Raw genomic sequence first — 19860 nt, 5'->3', positions numbered from 1 at the left:
AGAATGAAGTGTAGAAGAGTTTGTATAATTCACAAGACATGGGAGAAAGAACACTAGTGAACTCAGTTCATGTATGTCCATTTTTCTTTAACAGTGGTTGGCACTTACCATGCTTCCCAGGACCAGCCCCATCAAGTGCCTGGCAACCACCAGCAGCCCCCCCAGCAGAACTCTGGGTTTCCACGCAGCAGTCAGCCTTACTACAACAGTCGTGGAGTATCCCGAGGAGGATCTCGTGGTGCCAGAGGCTTAATGAATGGATACAGGGGCCCTGCCAATGGATTTAGAGGTAAACAAGTAAATCAACTTCTGATTACTTTTTGCAGTTTCAAGACTTTTCTCAGTTGTTAAATAAGTAGAGATTTGTCTCATGATTTTTAGGAAAGAATTAGCTGTTTATTTTAGTCCCTTAATGTGTAATTTAAATATTTGAAGTGTGTGTTGTATGTGTGTGGCTTCAAACTTCAGATCCTCCTGCCTCTTGACTTTTAGGCATGTACAATCATGCCTGGTTTATTTTGACAGGTTTTTTTTTTCCATTTTATTTATTTGGTTTTTTGAGACAGGGTTTCTCTGTAGCTGTGGGGCATATCCTGGAACTAGCTCTGTAGACCAGGCTGGGTTCGAACTCAGAGATCCACCTGCCTCTGGCTCCCAGGTGCTAGGATTAATTAGGCATGCACCACTACTGCCCGGTTAACAGTTTTTAAAATCATAAACTTGGGAGAGAAAATAGTGAGTTGTTACATAGGTTTGTGTTTATAGTTTAGTCTGAGTTAGCAGTTTGTTTAGGGATGTGTGTATGTGTATGTGTGTTCATTCCTAGGTGGACAGAAAGTACCATCTAAAGCAGGTGGTGCTTAGATATTGATAAACAGATTGGATCAAGACAGAGAATTCAAGATTAGTATAATTAACGAGTGTGACTTATTTTTATTACCCTTCCTTTTAAGGAAGCAGAGTCCTTGTAAGGAAAAATAAATTGTTTCCTTGTCCTAAATTTTAGGAGGCTATGATGGTTACCGCCCTTCGTTCTCGAACACTCCAAACAGTGGTTACACACAATCTCAGTTCAGTGCTCCCCGGGACTACTCTGGCTACCAGCGGGTATGTAAACACAGGGTGGATCTCAGTCACTAAGTGATCAGGGGTTAATTTTAGGGTGTCTAACATACTTTTCTATAAAAATGATGGCTTTGGCTTTTTTGTTTTGTTTTACATTCATTTATAACCACTTAACGTAGTTTTCTATAAGTGGTTTCAAAACAGAACATATAAAAATATTAAGTTTAATGTAAGCATAGTAAGAATAGAAAAACTTAGCTGTAATACACTGTCTAGAGGGAGTGATGTATTCTGCTAGTGTTGAGCTATAAGAGTAAATATAGGCATGTAAAATTACTTTTCCTTTTCAGTACTAACTAACTTGTCTTTTAGGATGGATATCAGCAGAATTTCAAGCGAGGCTCTGGGCAGAGTGGACCACGGGGAGCCCCACGAGGTAATATTTTGTGGTGGTGATCCTAGCTCTTATGTGGAGCTTCTGTTCTGGCCTTGGAAGAACTGTTCATAGTCTGCATGTAGGTTATATGTTAGGAGTGCATATATCTTTTCCAGACGTGTTGCTAAAGATTAAATGAAATGCTCTGTTTCTAAAATTTCATTTTGAATCCAAATTTTAATTTTTGAATGGCTTTCCCTGTTATTGTCTTGAAAATCAGAACATTTTCTCTGCCTCAGAAAAGTGTTTTCCAACTGGAAATTTATTTTTCAGGTCTTAAAACCTGCTAAATGTTTTTAGGAAGTACTTACTGAAACTTTTTGTAAGACATTTTTGGAACGAGATTGAACATTTATATAAATTTATTACCCTCTTTGATTTTTGAAACATGCACATTATATTTTAGACCCAGAAACCCTTTAATGGCCAGATAAGCCACAGGTATATCTAGAGAACCATTTAGAAGTGACAGACTAATTGTAATTTGATTACTTTTAGGATCAATGATCTAACTATCAAATGTATTTGTAATGTTAAATAGAATTCCCAAATTCTTAGCAACTTAATTACTTTGGAGTTAAACATTAGAAGTTTATTTTGTTTCAGTTGTCTTTCAAGTAATGGAAATAATTTCTCACGTAGGCAGGAAGTTAATCTGTCGAACAATTAATTACAGACAGCATTTCATGTAATCTGAAGTTCTAAATGGTTCTCTAGTCAAAGGAGGTTAAAGAATTAGGTTTCTAACAGTTATTGGCTGGCCATGACATGTATAAAATGTATATTAAGGAAGAATTATAAAGTACGTTAATTTGAATGCTCGTGGCAATTGACCATTGAGGAAGTGCTTTTCAGAAAGTTAACAGGTCACCTGGGAAATACTGACTTGAAGTATCAAAGGTATTTGCATGTGAATATGGGTTCTGTTCTTCTATCCCACCTTGTAGCATATTCTATGAAAGTTGATTTAACTGATAGATAAAATATCTGTTTTAACAGCATGTAAAAAGTTACTTTACCTGTTATAAGTCAATATACAATTTTGAATGTTATGTAGTTTCTTTTTAACAGTTTAGGTAAAAAGGTCTGTTTTCATTCTGGTGCTTTTATTAATTTTGATAGTATGATGTTCCTCACTATTGAAATGTAAGCTAGCGTGTACATTAGAATGTAAGCTCCACGAGAGCAGGTACCTTGTCTGTCTTCACTGCTGTATCTATTCCCAACGCCTCGTGACAGTGCCTGGCACATAGTAGGCACTCAATAAATACTTGTTGAATGAATGAATGAATGAGTACTGGTGGAATACTCCATTAGCTCTACTCTTCTTTTAGCTAGAGAACATGAGCAAATTTGCGAATGACAACTCCCAGGACAGGTGAAACTTGAAACGCTGAAGAATTGGCCTCTTAAGCCTAATAATGTGCTGACAAGCTGCCCACATGCTTCTTGACTTCAGATGAAAGTCTGCTTGAAGGCAAAACAAATAATACTTGAAAGAAAAATCAAATGCCATTTTTGTCTTCTAGGTCGTGGAGGGCCCCCAAGACCCAACAGAGGGATGCCGCAAATGAACACTCAGCAAGTGAATTAATGTGATTCACAGGATTATGTTTAATCGCCAAAAACACACTGGCCAGTGTACCATAATATGTTACCAGAAGAGTTATTATCTATTTGTTCTCCCTTTCAGGAAACTGATTGTAAAGGGACTGTTCATCCCATAAAGACAGGACTACAATTGTCAGCTTTATATTAACCTGGATATGGAAGGAAACAATTTTTACTCTGCATGTTCTGTCCTAAGCGTCATCTTGAGCCTTGCACACAATACTAAGATTTCTCACCCTTGCTTAGGAGTAAAACGTTATATTCTTACTGGGTGATAATATCTCCACAGTTATTTGAAGTGGCTTGGGGGAAAAAAAAGCAAGTTTGACTTTTTGATATTGGATAAAATCTACACACAGCCCTAGAATTAGTAAGTGGTAATCGACAAAGTTAAAGCATTTTCCTTGAAAGGAAGATGAAAGGAGTGGAGTGTGGTTTGGCAAAGCAACTACATTTCACAGCTTGTCCCGTTAAATTGGAGCACCGACTGATTAGAAGCATACCAAATTATGCTTGGGTCCTTAAATCACACAAGTGAGGCTGTCTGCCAGCCTTGCCGCAGCACTAGTCATCTGGACAAACGACTGTGATGAAAAAACACATGTAAATTACTTTTCAGTAGTGGATATGGTATAAGACAAAGCCAAAATGCAAATTAGGCTTAGAGTGGCTCTTCTGGAAAAATATGCGACAAATAGGGGGTATGATCTGGATGAGTTGCTTCTGTACTCAATGTGAACTATTTAGATACCTTTTGAACACTTAACAGTTTCTCGGAAACAGTGACTTACATGAGGATGGTACTGCTTGTCATTCCTCACGATAACTGTGCATTGTCATCACTAATCCTTGGATCTTGCTGTATTGTTACCTAAATTGGTATAGGTACTGATGAGAATCTCTAATGGATGGATAATCATAACACTTATGGTCACATGTTTTTCTCCTGCAGCCTGAAAGTTCTTAAAAGAAAAAGATCAAATGCCTGCTGCTACCACCCTTTTAAAATTGCTATCTTTTGAAAAGCACCAGTTTGTGTTTTAGATCAATTTCCCTATTTTAGGGAAATGACTAGACAGTAGTTTCAGTTCTGATGATATAAGCAAAACAAATAAAACATGTTTCTAAAAGTTGTATCTTGAAACACTGGTGTTCAACAGCTAGCAGCTGAAGTGATTCACCCCAAGCACTGTTAGTGTCACAGACATTGTGGTTATATCCAGCAGCTGGTTCTGAAAGATTTTCACTTTTGTCTAATTTAACCCTAATTGAATTCTCCTTTTCTTGTGGAGACATTTATGTTCAAAGTGTTGGTTCTTTGCCTTAGATTCACAGGGAGAGTGTACAGTTGGATGGAGATGGACGTTTAGCAGTGTTTAGCAGCCATATGTTCTGTGTTGGATTTTGTGCTAGCAGTTTGAGCACTAGTTCTGTGTGCCTATAAACTTAATGCTGCTTGTTGTCCCACTCCATTTTACTTCGTGGAGAATTCATTCCTCGTGTTAAGCAAAGGCTACTAAGTTAATGTTACTTTCTGTACAGAAATTAAAACGTACTTTAGCCTTTAGCAGACTTTTTTTCCCCAGGCATACAATTAGCTACTCAAAAACAAAACAAAATTATTCTCACACATTCATCATTAGACAACTGGAGTTTTTGCTGGTTTTGTTGCCTACTAAAAATGGTTAGGCTGTTGAACATTCCACATTCAAAAGTTTTGTAGGGTGGTGGATAATGGGGAAGCTTCAATGTTTATTTTAAAATAAATAAAATAAGCTCTCGACTTTTCTCCTGTGTGGTTGTGGTACATCATATTGAAAGGGTATCAGTTTGCTTTTGCCAAGAGTATTTTGTCAGCACCTCCCCTTGTGTGCTTTAAATGACATCTGCCTGGGATGTACCACAACCATATGTTAGCTGTGTGTTAGTGGGATGCATAAACCCTCATGGACTGCTGGATAATCCCTGGGTGATGGGCTTTGGAAATACTGTAGAGAACTAAATTTGGTATGTGTAGAAAATAATTTCATGATACTTAGAAAGCAAAATCAAAGTAAAATAAGTTCTTCAGTATTGAATTTGAGTTGTGATGTGGATGTGGAGAATGTTCTGTTTCAGACGTCTACACACAGTGTAGAGCAGAATATGTACAATGTGTAGTTTGACGACCTCTATTTAAGACTTGTTTAATCCTTCAAGACACCATCTAATTAGGTGTTATTCTACCATTACATGCTTAATGTGTAAAACTTTCTAATGTCTGAATTCGGACTTTTTTAAAGGAATGCCTCACTAGACAGAACTACTAAAGTAGTTCCGTTAAGACCTGAGTTTTGATACTCAGTATCTTGTGTAATATGCAAATACTTGTCTAGATGCAGAAGATCTTTGGTCAAATGTGTATTTTAGCAGAGTACAGGGAAATGATTGCCACACATTTCTCTCAGTGTAGTAAGAATATAAAAGATCTTGTACATGCAAAATTACCAATATGTATATATGCTACATGTATAATGAAAATGCCACCCCCCCCCAAAAAAAAAACCCAATTAACTCTTAAGGTAGCATGTCATTGGTTACTTTTTGGTTAGGGCTATTTTATTAGCAGGCCCTAAATATTCCTCAAAGAAGAGTTTTTCTTTTGATCGTTTCTTGACATTAAAACACACATAACCTTACAATGATTGTAGTAAATTAACTTTTATAGTTCTTTGTCTTCATATATATGTACATACACATGCACTCATACAATGCTATTGTATAGAGACGTCAAGGAGACATGAGAATGTGTGCTTATTCTCAGGTTCATTCACTAAGGTGCTTAGCTGACAACCAATTTATAAGTGCAGAATATAGTTGAGCAGCTTCTTATGTGTGCCAGGCAATTTGTTGTTTGCTATATTTTTGATGGTACATTTGATTAAGGGAAATGACTGAATTCATACCCTTCCTTTCATCCTTAAGCTTCTGAATTTGTATTCCACTTGAGTTCCTCTTAGTTTTATTGAATATTAGTTATACTTCAATCAGTACTGCCTTGAGCTTGTCACCTTTATGGAGTTCATGGGATAGAACTCTAGGAAAACTGAATCAGGCTTTTTCATTACTATTTTGAATTTATAAACATCCTGGAAAGACTAGGGAATGTTTAAAATTTCATTAGGTTAAATTGTTTGAAAACTGAATTGATTATAGTCCTTGAGCAAAGCCTGTGAGTTCCATACATCTTAAGGAAAACTCCCTAAATACTTGTAAGAGAAGACAAGATTATGGGTCTGGTCTTTAAAAAACTAGAATACTGTGTGCTTTCAGTCTTGGTCCTAGTACTATACATTGCTGAGCTGTTCTGATGCTTACCCAGTTTCCTGCAGCTGCCTTGTTCCTTCACTTTTGACATTGAAGCAGTTTCTCAGATGCACTTCTAGTCAGATTTTGGTACATTGATTTGTATTTCCTGTAAGTACTATATTTCTCTAGGGAGACTACATGAACTTTAGCAGATTTGGGCATTATGGTCAGTATTAACATTCAGTGGTGACAACAACAGGACACTGGTGGGTGGGCCAAATGTGGTAAGTGGCATGATTCAGCTGCGTGTGGTTAATAAGTATATGGTCTAGTCCGTATGATCAGGAGAGACCTCATTTAAAGAGGTGACTGAACTAAGATACATGGATGAAGAATGGTAAACTAGACAAAATCAAGGAGGCCCATGCTTCATTGACTGCTGTTTGGTTTAAGTGTTAGCAAGATTTGCTGGTGAAACTCTTATGGGCAGTTTTCCATGTTTGGTTTTTGTCGCTTATCATGTGGAAGGTTATTGAAGATTTTACAATGGTGTGTGTATTGTTTGGGGGTCGGGATAGTGGGCCATCCAATAAAACTGCCATTTAAAAGACCCTCACTGCAGTGTTGAGAACAAAAGTTTATGGATCAATGGAATGTAGAAGGTACATTTTGGTTTTAGCAGCAGAAATTGAGGTGTAAGAGGGCAGTGGTGAAAGGATTCCAGGTTCCCTGTCACCACTGAGGAGTACTCTTGGTAAATGGGCTTCATCTCTGGTTATACTTACGAAGGTGACTTAATCCAGTTCCACTGTTTTTATATCATCAGTTATTTTTAGTTACTTTGTCTAGAAACACCGAAGTTCCAAGCCCCTCAAATTCAAAGCTCATACTGAAGTACTTGATAGTAGGCTAGCGAGTTGGCTCAGCGGGTAAGGTTACCTGTGGCCAAACCTGACCAGAGTTCTGAGTCCTGGGACCCACGTGGTCAAAGGGAGAATCGTCTTCCGAAAATTATCCCCTAACCTCAGGTGTGTATTGCCATGCCCATACTCGTCATCTCTCAATAAATATATTTAATAAGGTTTTTGGTTGTCTTAGATATTCCAATTTTGCGGAGTACTCTATGCCAACTGTTTTTAGTCTAACCACTTGATGGGGGAGGGTACAGTCCTTATGTAAAATCACATGGTTCCGTAGCTTTGACAGCTCAGCCACCAAGCACGTGCCCACTTCCTGTTCCCTACCTCTCTACATTGTAGACCAGAAATACACAATATTTCACGGCAGTTTCCCGTTTGTGCGTTATGGTGGTGTCATCAATTTTGCGGTGGTTAGGAGGTAAGCACATTTTTGTCCCCAAAATTCTAGTGGGCCCGGTCCACTTCTGCGGCATTAGCCTAACATTTGCGAACCTGCTGACTGCTTTTAAGTCGAACATTAAGTGTCATTTCAAAATTTTGGGTACTGGTGTGTGTCAACAGTACTCTGCCCACTTTATACAGTTCGGGTAGTTTTATTTTCTCAAACTCTAGTACTTAAGTGTTAAAGCTAGGATCATTTGGTACCGATTAACAGACTACTTGTCACGGTAAAGTTAAGTGAGTCAACGTATAAGTAGATTTAAAACTGGGGAAGGAATTTAGTTTTGTACATTACGGAGCATACGGTGTCCAAAAGTGCGGGGTATATAGAGTTAACGTGTCTTTTTTGCCTAAAAGAAGACAGAAATACTTGAGGATTTTTGTGGAGGTGGAAGGACGAGCTTCCTGTAGAACTGCAGGAAAGATAATTGAATAGAGCCCGATTGGATTTTCAGAACATTTGGCATGATGCGGGTTTGAGAAGAACCTGTAACATACAGCGGCCATGGTCATGGGTACAGTTTACATACCCAGACTGCTTCTGGTTGGAGGGTCGAGTGAGATGAATAAAGCTCCTGGCCTTCGTGTTATATTAAAAGTGCGGATCGATAAAACTGCACCCATGCTTCGAACAGCTGTTGTCTCGTGCACCCAGGCTACAGTGGCGTTCTTTAACACGTGCACCAGATGAGTTCGGATACCAGTGGCTAAAGCCAGCTGCAGAGCGCACAGATATAGAAACAATTATGTCCGTCGGCCAGAACCAGGTTCTGGGGTCATAAGCAAATTGTATGGTTGCAATGGCGATTGGAAGCTAGTGCGCAGCCGCAGTAGATACCGGCGTTATAGCTCTTACGTTAAATGCCGCGTCATCACCAAGCGCCGAAGCAAGGGAAGGTCCCAGCGCCCCAGCGGTCCGTCCCTCCCCACTGTTGAGCTAGTCCACACGTGCTGCTGGCAGCAGAAGTGTCCGCACGCGCTGACTGCTCCTGGCTGTCGGCGTCTCCTCCGCAAGCACGCAGGTCTCCGGAGCGGCTCGGTGCCCTCACGTACTTCGGTGGTGCGGCTGGCTGGGTTCGGGCGGACTCTGGACGCAGGTAGTCTAAGGAAAGGCTGTGTGTTCTTTCCGGGCCCGCGGGGCAGGCTCGAGGACGAAAGCCCCTGTCTGGGCTGAAGCCGGCGTCTTCGGGCTGCCTCTCTTCTGGACGCCCAGCAGACAGATTCTCCCGGGCTCGGATACGCAAACACCCTCGGGGCAAGGTTTTTGAGCACTTTCAAGGGTGCGTGACTCTTTCCCACACAGGGATCTCTCTAACGGGGGGAGTGCAGAGTGGGTCGGTGTCAAAACCGCTTTCAGAGAAACGTGCTCAGTTCCTGGTAGGAATGGTAAGTTTTGAACTAAGGCGGGTTGATCCCGAATCTTCTGCTCTTAATTACTGCAGCATATCCGTTCGTTTATACTCTATCCCGTGGAGTTTCATTCAGGACGCCCGACAGTGCATCTCGCCGCTCCTGGCACAGGGTGCTTGCTGTGTGCACAGGAATGGATACAGCGGCGGTACATCTGGCTCAGTGGTTCTCAACCTTCCGAATGCTGTGTTCCTCAATCATAAAATTCTTTTCATTGCCATTTCATAACTGTATTTTTGCTAACTGTTATGAATCGTAATGTAAATATCAGATGTTTCCGATGCGCTTACCGTGAGGGGGTCGCGACCCAGGTTGAGAACCGCTGATCTAGCTGGGCATGGTGGACCAAACCTTTAATCTCAGCACTTGAGTGGCAGAGGTGGGAGAATCTCTTAGTTCGAGGCCAGTCTACCTGGTCTACAGAGTGAGTTCCAGGACAACTCCGGATACACAATGAAACCCTGTCTCAAAAAGCCAAGCAACCAACAGAACAGAATAAGAAGAAAGGAAGAGAGAAGAAAGAAAACAATTTATCTTTTCTTTTTGTCCAGCAGTGCCTTCCTCAACTATTCGGCTTTCTTAGCAAAAGTAGCCGTAGATCATTATCAGATACTTTACTCCAGGTATTACTTTTACATTTAATTTTGTCTGTGTAGTTCTACCTCGTTTCTTTTTAAAATTACTCTTAGAATTAAATTTTATAGTCAAAGGCCTTATCTGATAACGGTAAACTCCTGGTAAAGGGCTCACCTACTAAAACAAAATTTAGTACTTTAAAAATTAGGTACCCTTTCATTTTTGTGGGTCTTTTTGTGTCTGGCAACATAGAACTTACAGACTGAACTGACTGATCCGCAAAGAGAGGGGCTCAGGTGGAGTTGGGTGGACAGAGTGTGAAGCTCTACCGCCATGGGCTACTTGATTTCTTTGTATTGCTTTGCCGTTTTAAACAGGAGCCATCTTTGTGGTGGTGGTTTATAGTAAGGCTTGCTAAAGCCAGTGTTGGGGACGGAGGTTGTGTTTAGAATGCTGCAGGTGCTGGAGCTTTAGACTCACAGCCTTGCACTCTGATACTTGGGATTGTTGCTGATTTACTTTGGTGTATTGTTCTAGGTAATCAGATAGGTTTTGCATTTTATTTTATTTTGAAGATACTAGAGAAATGGAATCTAGGGCTTCCCCCAGCTAGGCAAATTATGTACCACCATACACTCATGGGCCCATATTTGTATGTATAGAAATATGTTTGTTTTATAAGTGACATAATTTTTCTTATGTTTTAATTGTGTGTGTGTTGTGTTTTGTTGCATGCTGCATGCCGTAGATTGCATGTGGAGGTAGAGAACAACTTTTAGGAGTTGGTTCTCTTCCCTTTTTTTCACAGTGGGGAGTGTTTTTTTGAGATGGTTTCTCTGTGTAGCCCTGGCTGTCCTGAAACTCACTCTGTAGATCGTTCTGGCCTCGAACTCACAGAGATCCACTTGCCTCTGCCTCCCAATGCTGGGCTTAAAGAAGTTCTTTACCACCACCCTGCGGTTCTTTCCTTTTACCTTGTGGGTTTTGGGAATCATATTCAGGTCATCATGTTTGGCAACAAGCACCTTTCTTTGAGCCATTTTACCACATGTGAATTTTTTTTTAAATGCATTCCAACCAAAGTTTCTCCTCCCTCCCCTCTTTCCAGTTCCTTCCTCCCAATCCCATCCATTCCCTTCCACTCTTTTCTTCAGATACAGATGGGCATACAGTGGATATCAGCTAGCCATGGTTTATCAAGTTGTAGCGAGACTAGGCATCTCTTCTTCTATTAAGGCCAGATGAAGCAATCGGTGGGAGGAATAGGTTGCAAAAGCAGGCAGCAGAGTCAGAGATGGCCTCTGCTTCCATTATTAGGGGTCCCCCAAGAAGACCGTGCTTCATAGCTGTAACATGTGCAGAGGGCCTGGGTCAGTCCTGTGCAGTCTTCCTGGTTCTCAGTTCCGTCTCTGAGCCCTTGGGAGCCCAGGTTTATTGGTTCTGTGGGTTACTTGTGATGTCCTTGACACCACTGGGTCCTGCAATCCTTCCTCCCCTCTTCCACAGGGTTCTCTGAGCTCTGCCTAAGATCTGACTGTGGGTCTCTGCATCTTTTTGCATCAGTTGCTGGGTGAATTCTCTCTGATTGACTAGGCACCAATCAGTTCTGACTGGTCCACACCTATGAATGTTACAGAAATCAAATCATAAAAGACAAAACATCAAAATAAAAACCACTATTTAGAAATTACATTACATTTTGGCCTTTTTTGGTCCCCACGCCCCCTTTTGCTATGTATGTGTATCACAATGGTGTTCATAGTGCTGGAAATGACTCTCAGATGGTAGAATGCTTACTCGCCTAGCATGCCTGAGGCCTCAGGTTTGATTCCCAGCATAGCAGAAACTCTTGTGTGGTGGGGTACACCTGTACTTTGAGCAGCTTCCTCTAATCCTAGTACTTGAAAAGTGGAGGCAGGAGGATTGGCAGGTTAGGGTCATCTTGAACTATATAGTGAGTTTAAGGTCAGCCTAGGATATATCACACAGTTAAAGACAAAACCCAGTAGAATAAAGTAGTATATCATACTTAACTTGCTACTCTTTTGAGTCTATAGAGATGCCATTTTATACCTTAATCATTCTTTATTTATTTATTTGGTTTTGTTTTTTCAATACAGGGTTTCTCTGTCACTTTGGAGTCTGTCCTGAAATTCACTGTGTAGACCAGGCTGACCTCAAACTCAGAGATCCGCCTTCCTCTACCACCCTAGTGCTGGGATTAAAGAGTTGCACCACCACCGCCTAGCTTTTATTTATTTTTAACACACGTCCTGACTCTCTTCTCTCTCTTTCTTTGTTTGGAGACAGGGTCTCTCTGTGTATCCCTGGCTATTGTTAAACTCACTATGTAAACAAGGCTGATCTCCAGCTTACAGAGTCTGCTTTGCCTCCCCCGGTTTTTCTTCAAATTCCTTGGTGATATAAAGTATACTTCTCTGCAGCACTTGTCTCTTATGCCTTAATTTCCTGATTATAAAACTGAGACCTGTGGAGCTGTTTGAACATTAAGATTGTAATTAAGATTACAAATGTGCCTGGCACAACCCCACAGAAGGCAGCTAGCTGGTGCAGCTCACTCGGATGTGCTGTTTAGTTCATCTGTATCTCCTTTCTTTCTGTTTTAGTGACAGTCTTTCACCATGCACCGGAAAAAGGTGGACAACCGAATTCGGATTCTCATTGAGAATGGCGTTGCTGAGCGCCAGAGATCTCTTTTTGTTGTAGTTGGGGATCGAGGGAAAGATCAGGTAAGACCTGGTAAATGCTTCGTGTTCTGGTTACCTGGTTGGCAGGTTACCTAGGCCATTTGAGGTTTCAGCACATAGTGCCGTTAGGACCCTTTGACTGATAAAGTCCCTAGTGGGAACATTTGTTCAGTACCTGGAAATGGTAAATTTTTTATATTTAGATTTATAAGTGGGTGAGACAGTGTCTTTAGAATGCAAAAATGATGGACTGACCTCAAGGTTAAGCTTATGTGACCTGGCTTCTGTTTCCATCTGGTTATTTCTTTCCTTGTGACCTTGGTGCTTTTCAAATGAGGTCTTGGGCCTGGCGGTTCCTATGGTGTCTTTGACACTGAGATTCTGTGATTTCTCTTTCTTGGCAGGTGGTTATTCTTCATCATATGTTGTCCAAAGCCACCGTGAAGGCTCGACCCTCAGTCCTCTGGTGCTATAAGAAAGAGCTGGGGTTTAGCAGGTAAGCTTGACCTCTGGATGTCATCGCCACCTTTCAGTTCCTGCTCTTTAAACTCCAGGAGAAAAGCCCTGGAATGTGTGAGGATTACCACTATTGCTCAGGCCAGTGTTTGCCCTAAAACAGCAGCCTTTGTGTTTCCCAGCCTCCCCTTTCCTGTCTGCTTCTGCTTCAGATCATGATGGCACTGCTCAGAGACATTCCTAGAGGTTTGATGCCTAAGGGAACAGCGCTGCTCCCTTTGTCCTCTTCAGAGAGTCCTTAATAGGTGGTTATTTTTACACCACCACACTGTCTTACCACTGAGCTCCATATCCAGACTCCTGGTGATAGGGCTGAAGAGATCATTCCTTGGCAAGAGTACATGCTCTGCAGTCCTATGGACTGTAGTTCAGTCCCAGCAGCCACACAAGCCAGGCTTCCTGCAGATGCCTTCAGTTCCAGCTCCAAAGACCCAGTGCTCTCTGAGCTCCATCCACGGACGCCTGTGTTCATGTATTCACGCAGGCACAGGTACAGATACACACAAATAAATGAGCCTTTCCAGAAGACGTGCAGGGGAGCTCCAAAGCAAACACATGTGGGTACCTTGGGACTGTTGGAAATAGCACAGTTCAGGGCCTAAGGGGTTAAGTTTTCAGTTCTGCTTAGGGCTGAGTAATTTGGAGCCAGAGTGCATCTGTTTCTTGTCTTGATCATCTCTCATCTCTAAGAACCTGTTCCGTGCTTCATGGTGAACTAGTTCTGTGTATGTGCTTCTGTCTCCCTGGTAGAAATATATGTCTAAGGGCAATTGTATGGAAGTCAGTTTCTCCCAAAACTCTTGTGGAAAGATGCCCCAATACAGGGCACCTCATAGTAACATGGTAGTCATGTGGGAGAAACCTGGCAGTTCTCCCGTAACTCTGGAGGAGTGTGAGATGGGGTAGGCATTACACCTCTGAGGTACCTGCTTTAGTGGCTCCCCTGAGCTTCCTCAGCCCACCCCGAGGTCATCACTTTCCCTACCTACCTACCCAGTACATGTGGTCCTGATGGTCCTCATTTGGCTTATTAGCCTCAGATATGCTCGGCTCTGTTCACTCTCAGGTCCTAGCTCGCCGCTACTTCCCACACTGCAGTAAGTCTCCCTGCTGGCTCCTGTGCTGAGGCTGCCATTTCCTCCCCTGACACTGACTGCTGAGATCCCTTGTTTCCTGTCGGCCACCTCCTTGAAGCTCTCTCCAGCTCTTAATGAGACTTTCCTCTGGTCTGCAGTGTGGATTGATAACTTTTTTTTCCTGTCTGGGCAATAAACTTATTTTGTAGATGTTTTCTCTCATCTTTCTAGTTTCTCTGTTACAATCATATTGTGTTTGTGAGTGGTGAGGGAGAGGGAGAGAGGCGGGTGTGGGGGCATGCAGTGCCATAGCACACATGTAGAAGTCAGATGACACCCTGCAGGAGCTGGGTCTCCATCTACTGTGGAATCCCTTAAGCCCCTCCACATGAGCAGCTGCTGCTCTTAAGCAGAAAGCGCTGAACTATCTTTCCGGCCCCTCTGTGCATTTTTATTTTATTTTATTTTATTTTTCGAGACAGGGTTTCTCTGTGGCTTTGGAGCCTGTCCTGGAACTAGCTCTGTAGACCAGGCAGGTCTCGAACTCACAGAGATCCGCCTGCCTCTGCCTCCCGAATGCTGGGATTAAAGGCGTGTGCCACCATCGCCCGGCATTTTTAAATGATCGATAATAAAACCAGCTGTGTATGTTAGAATTCTGGTTAAGGCATTTTAACTTGGCTCTTTTTCTTTCACTCCCCCCCCCCCCCCCCCCCCCGAGTTTCCCTGTGTAGTCCTAGCGGAACTTGCTCTAGAGACCAGGCTGACCTTGAACTCACAGAGATCTACCTGCCTTTGCCTGTCTGGGAATAATTCAGTCACCACTGCGTGACTGACTCTCTGTTGTTTTGTTTAGTACATAAGAGATTGATGTAGAATCAGATAGCACTCAGTATTCTGTGCAGATTTTCTTTTCAGATTTAACTTACCTGGTTTCGCATTTTATAATTGTTCTGTGGCCACCATCTTTGTGGTCATGGCTCCTGTGGCTCGTGTGTGTAATACCAGCACTCAGGAGGCTAGGGTGGGGAGGATTGCCGAGAATCCCAGTGTCTCAAACAGTGCAGGAGAGTGGAGAATCTATCTGTACCTCTTTTATCTCTTCCAGCCGACTCCCAGTCACCTTTTCCCAACACCTTGAAAGAAAGGGCTTAAGGAAGGAGTTGGAAGTAACTTTGTCCATGGGCCTCAGTTAGCATGGGAGGTAATGGCCCATAAAGGAACACCTCGGTTCTAGCTTTTAAGTTTGAAAACAGCTGGGCGGTGGTGGTGCATGCCTTTAATCCCAGTACCTGGGAGTTCGAGGCTAGCCTGGTCTACAGAGCGAGTTCTAGTACAGCCAGGACTACACAGAGAAACCCTGTCTTGAAGGGAAAAAAAAGTCTGAAAACAGTGATTGAGTTTTCCTTAGCTAGAATGGAGGAAGTAGCTCAGAAGGGTTTGCTTTGCAAGCGTGAGGACCTGAATTTGATTCACAGAACCACTTAAAATACGAGGAAAGCCAGGTTAGTGGTATATAACTGTGGATAGCTGGTACTGATGGCCAGCCTCGCTTACTGGATTGGTTCTAGGACAGTGAGAAAAGCTGTATAAAATTGTCAGCTAGAGAGCTGGGTGGGGATAGTGTATGCCTTTAATCCCAGCACTCTGGAGACAGAGGCAGGTGGATGGATCTCTGTAAATTCGAGGTCAACCTGGTCTACAAGAGCTAGTTCCAGGACAGGCTCCAAAACTACAGTGAAAACCTGTCTCAAGAAACATTTAAAAAAAAAAAAGTTAACTAGAGGCCCCCACCATTCTGAAAGTCTCGGATTGTTTTATAAAGGACTAATGGGGGCTGGAGAGATGGAAAAACTAGCCGCTCTTGCAGAGGACCCGTGTTTGATTCCCAGCACACACATGGCACTGCACATACATGGTGCACAGACATACAAGCAGGTAAAACATCCACACACATAAAATTCTTTTAAAAAAATTTAAAAGATATCTAGATATCTCAGGGACATCTAGATCCTGTCTTAATCCTTCATTTTCTTAGCAAAACACTGCCTTTGAGACGTGACCCATACTGTGGACAGGGAAGTGAGGGATTTGTCTAGGAACCATGAGTGTTGTGACTTGGCTAGCCTCCATCTTTCCCAGGTCTTTGGGAAGCAGCGCAGTTAGTGGAAACGTTGGTTTCGGACTTAAGGTAGTGAGGTATCTAGGTTTGGTCTTAAGCTTTGGTTGTGGCCAAATAATTAGACTTCACTGCTTCTGTAACCCATCTTTTACAGCATAGTGGAGTAGTTTACACATGTTCCAAAGTGTGTCTCACGTGCCTGTGTGTGTGTGTCTGTGTGTGTGTATGTTATGCATGTGTGGAGGGCAAAGGACAGCTTGTTGATTTGGTTCTCTATCTTTGCCTGGGTTGTAGGATTGGACTCAGGTTGTCAGGCTTGCTTGGCGTTCGCCCACTGAGCTATCTTGTCAGCCTGCAAAGCCGGTCGTGCCCACACCATCCCAGTGCACCTCCATTGTCCTTCCCCCTGAAAGTGAAGCAGTCAGCCATGCTGCCCTCACCGCATCTCGTTCCCACCAGCTCTGTGGGTCTGAGGATCACCGAGTCTCTCTTCCTGTTCTAATTGCCTTTCTTACAGTCACCGGAAGAAGAGAATGCGGCAGCTGCAGAAGAAAATAAAGAATGGCACCTTGAACATAAAGCAGGATGACCCCTTTGAGCTCTTCGTAGCAGCCACAAACATTCGCTATTGCTACTACAATGAAACCCACAAGATCCTGGGGAATACTTTCGGCATGTGCGTCCTCCAGGTGGGTGGCTTAGACTGCCTGATTCCCCGCGGAGAACAGGGATACAGTAAGTAGAGAAAGTTCACATTCAGATATCACTGAAGACTTGCCCACTTTAAAAAGGAAACTTGGTTACTTGCCCTATATAAAATTTCTATAAGAATTTCTGCACCTGACTAGAGGTAGCAGAAGGTAGACCACTGCACCATTCTAGGTGGTTCCTGCCCACCGTGACTGATACTGAAGTTCTGGGCCAGTGGTGCACACCCTTGGATGCTGAGGCAGGAGAATTGTGACTTTAGACCAGGCTGGCCTTCACTGTGTGCTCCTGTCTCATAAAAGGAAACAGCAATCCAGCAGTCTAGCCTGGTCATCCTAAGGGCCAGGTCTGTGCTGGAACTAAGACGCCTAGCCTGGTCCCAGTTACAGCTCTGCACCTGCACACCACTCCCACCCGTCCTGAGCCACAGATGGCCACTCTCTACCCCATTCATTCCCAGTCTGGCCCTTCAGAATCACACACTTCCTCTCAGCACAGTTGGTGAAGGTCTTCCCTGGTATTGGTTTTCTCGCCAACAAGCTCATCAAACACATTTCAAACACAGTTCAGGTGGTTGTTATCCAGTGTTTGACTTCATTGGATATCTGTGATCCTCCTTCTACACCCACCCACGACAGACATCTGTGCTCAGCTCTATTCAGTTACTCACATATGTACTAGGACCATGGTTATGTAAATTTGAGAATGGGAAGTCAAGAATAGGAGTTCTTAGGTTTTTCCCCCTCATCTCTCGTGAGTTGTCTCCAGCAAGGCTGGCTTCCAGCCCACTTGGGGTGTCTCAGTGGTTGTTTGATTTTTGTTGTTGTTGTTTGTTTTTTGTTTTTTGTTTTTTTTTTTTTTTTTTGGTCTCAGTGTTCTACACTATTATCAGGCACTGGAATACACAGGGCAGTAGCGCCCCCATGTGGTGTAGTTCAGTTTTGTCAGTTTGTCTACACATTGTCCAAAAAAAGAAAGATACTTCTGAAATTGAATGTCAGTCAGATTTGGAAGACTTGCTTCCAAATAGTTCATTAGATTATATTACCCAGTTCTCCTGTACTCCAGGAATGGGCTGTCTCCTGTGGTACCCTTTGTTTGCTGGTAGGAAGGTGTGAGAGGTGAGGTTTTGGGTTTGTGCCCTGAAGCCCTCATTGCTGTACCACTGCCCCTTTCTAAGGTCTCTGATTCCTCCTAGGATTTTGAAGCATTAACCCCGAACTTGCTGGCCAGAACTGTGGAGACAGTAGAAGGCGGTGGACTGGTGGTCATCCTCCTGCGGACCATGAACTCGCTGAAGCAGCTCTACACAATGACCATGGTAAGAGTGCTTCCTGACTAGCAGAGCGCTCTGCTTGGGCTGTCGTGTGGGCCCCTCCAGTGGGTGCTCCGCACAGCAGCCCGTCGGCTCCATCCCCTCACTCTCGCATTGGTGGGTGCTGAGTCCCTGAATGTCACGTGTGTTTTCAGACAGGTGCAGTTCCACACTGGCGAGGTGCAGGGCAGCTTTTGGTTGTTTTTGCTTTGTGATACAGGGTCTCACTTTACAGCCACGACTGGTCTTGAACCCTTGATCCTCCTGCCTCAGCCCTGAGTGCTGGACTTGGGCCCAAGTTTGTGTCTCACACAGAGGGATGTGTGTAGATTTCCTTGCTGGCACTCATCTTTTGAGGGGCAGCAAAGAATAGTTGATTCTGTCTGGCAAGAATTTAAACTGTGGGGGAGCTAGTGCCCCTCCTAAACAAGGCAACGAGGAGGTGGGGCTGTCTTGCCAGGTCATTGTCCTAAGAAGCAAGTTTAAAGTTATCCCTGGGCCCCAGTGGCTCAGGAATGGTGCTGCCATGGCTCTGTTTTTCTGGTGAGATGGGCGTCCTTCAACCTGTAGGCTGTGTCTACCACTCCCGCCAACACTGCCACTAAAGGCCCCTGATCCCTTTAGACATGTTTGGCACTTCTACCCCAGGGCCTTTGTGCTGAATATTCCTTCTGGAATGTGCTTGTCAAGTAGAGTCACTGCCTGATGACTGACATCCTGATCAGGGTTATTGTTGCTGTGATGAAATGCCCTGACCTGATGAAATGCAAGTCAGGGAGGAAAGTGTTTATTTGGCTTACACTTCCATGTCACTGTTCATTAAAGGAAGTCAGGGCAGGAACCTGGAGGCAGGAGCTGATGCAGAGGCCATGGAGGATGCTGCTTACTGGCTTGCTCCATGTGGCTTGTTCAGCTTGCTTCTTACAGAACCCAGAACCCCTATCCTAGAGGTGGCCCCGCTTACAAGGGGCTGAGCCCTCCCACACGCGCCCCACAGGCTTGCCTACAACCCCATCTTACTGAGGAGTTTTTCAGCCGAGGCTTCCACCTCTCTGAATACTCTAGCTTGTGTAAAGTTGGCATAATTAGCCGGATTAACTAAACATTTAAATATATTAGCTTATGGGGGCCATTCTTACTCCAGTCACTACAGTTGTGTTTCTTCAGAGCACTTGACAGCTCCCAGACATTGTTTGTATTCTGTCTGTCCTCTGCTGGTGGACTTGGGGAGAGCAGACTCAGCTCTGTCCACCTGGTATGCATGAAGCACTCGTTAGACACTTGTGAGTGAGCGAATAGATGACTTTGTGCCCACGTTAGTTTACTTACTCATTCCGTCTCTTGTGCTTGCTCCTGCTCATCCATTCTGCTTCTCGTTTCTGACAGCCCTTCCCTGACTACCTTGAGTAAGTGGGTCTTCTCATTCGCTGTCAGCGCACTGTGCTTCATTGTTACACTTATTTGTCTTTAGCTGTTGATCATACACTACGTGCGAACAGAATTCTCGCTATTTACAGTGCACACGCAGCGTATCTGGCACTAGTTGGCATGTACATTTAGCCGTGCTGTGGTGCTGGAGGAACCGTGGAAGGCATCAGTGCTAGGTGAGGGGCAGTGCATGGGATAGCGACCTTGCACATGGTGTCTGATGCAGCACAGCAGAGAGGG

General features: G+C 43.5%; 2 protein-coding genes across 5 annotated transcripts in view; both read left to right on the top strand.

Moving 5' to 3' along the window:
* Positions 1 to 4900, top strand: part of Caprin1 (cell cycle associated protein 1) — a 33581-nt gene extending 28681 nt beyond the window's left edge. The window contains exons 16-19 of the mRNA XM_075961575.1: positions 95 to 289; positions 1007 to 1107; positions 1438 to 1501; positions 3031 to 4900. Coding sequence (XP_075817690.1) covers positions 95 to 289; positions 1007 to 1107; positions 1438 to 1501; positions 3031 to 3095 — 425 coding nt within the window. The 3' untranslated portion in view covers positions 3096 to 4900. The remainder of the gene's footprint in view (positions 1 to 94; positions 290 to 1006; positions 1108 to 1437; positions 1502 to 3030) is intronic.
* Positions 4901 to 8620: 3720 nt separating this feature from the next.
* Nat10 (N-acetyltransferase 10) overlaps positions 8621 to 19860 on the top strand; it is a 43271-nt gene continuing 32031 nt past the window's right edge. The window contains exons 1-6 of one of the 4 annotated variants that reach the window (XM_075961563.1): positions 8646 to 9041; positions 9726 to 9794; positions 12375 to 12497; positions 12860 to 12951; positions 16687 to 16858; positions 18076 to 18198. In XM_075961563.1, coding sequence (XP_075817678.1) covers positions 12390 to 12497; positions 12860 to 12951; positions 16687 to 16858; positions 18076 to 18198 — 495 coding nt within the window. In that variant the 5' untranslated portion in view covers positions 8646 to 9041; positions 9726 to 9794; positions 12375 to 12389. Of the gene's footprint in view, positions 9042 to 9725; positions 9795 to 12374; positions 12498 to 12859; positions 12952 to 16686; positions 16859 to 18075; positions 18199 to 19860 lie in introns of all 4 variants that reach the window. The other 3 variants (XM_075961564.1, XM_075961562.1, XM_075961561.1) reach the window with 3 other exon arrangements.

Source organism: Microtus pennsylvanicus, chromosome 2, assembly GCF_037038515.1.
Source record: "Microtus pennsylvanicus isolate mMicPen1 chromosome 2, mMicPen1.hap1, whole genome shotgun sequence".
Lineage (NCBI taxonomy): Eukaryota > Metazoa > Chordata > Mammalia > Rodentia > Cricetidae > Microtus > Microtus pennsylvanicus.
Note: the sequence above shows the minus strand (reverse complement) of the source record. Positions and strands in the feature narration are given on the sequence as shown.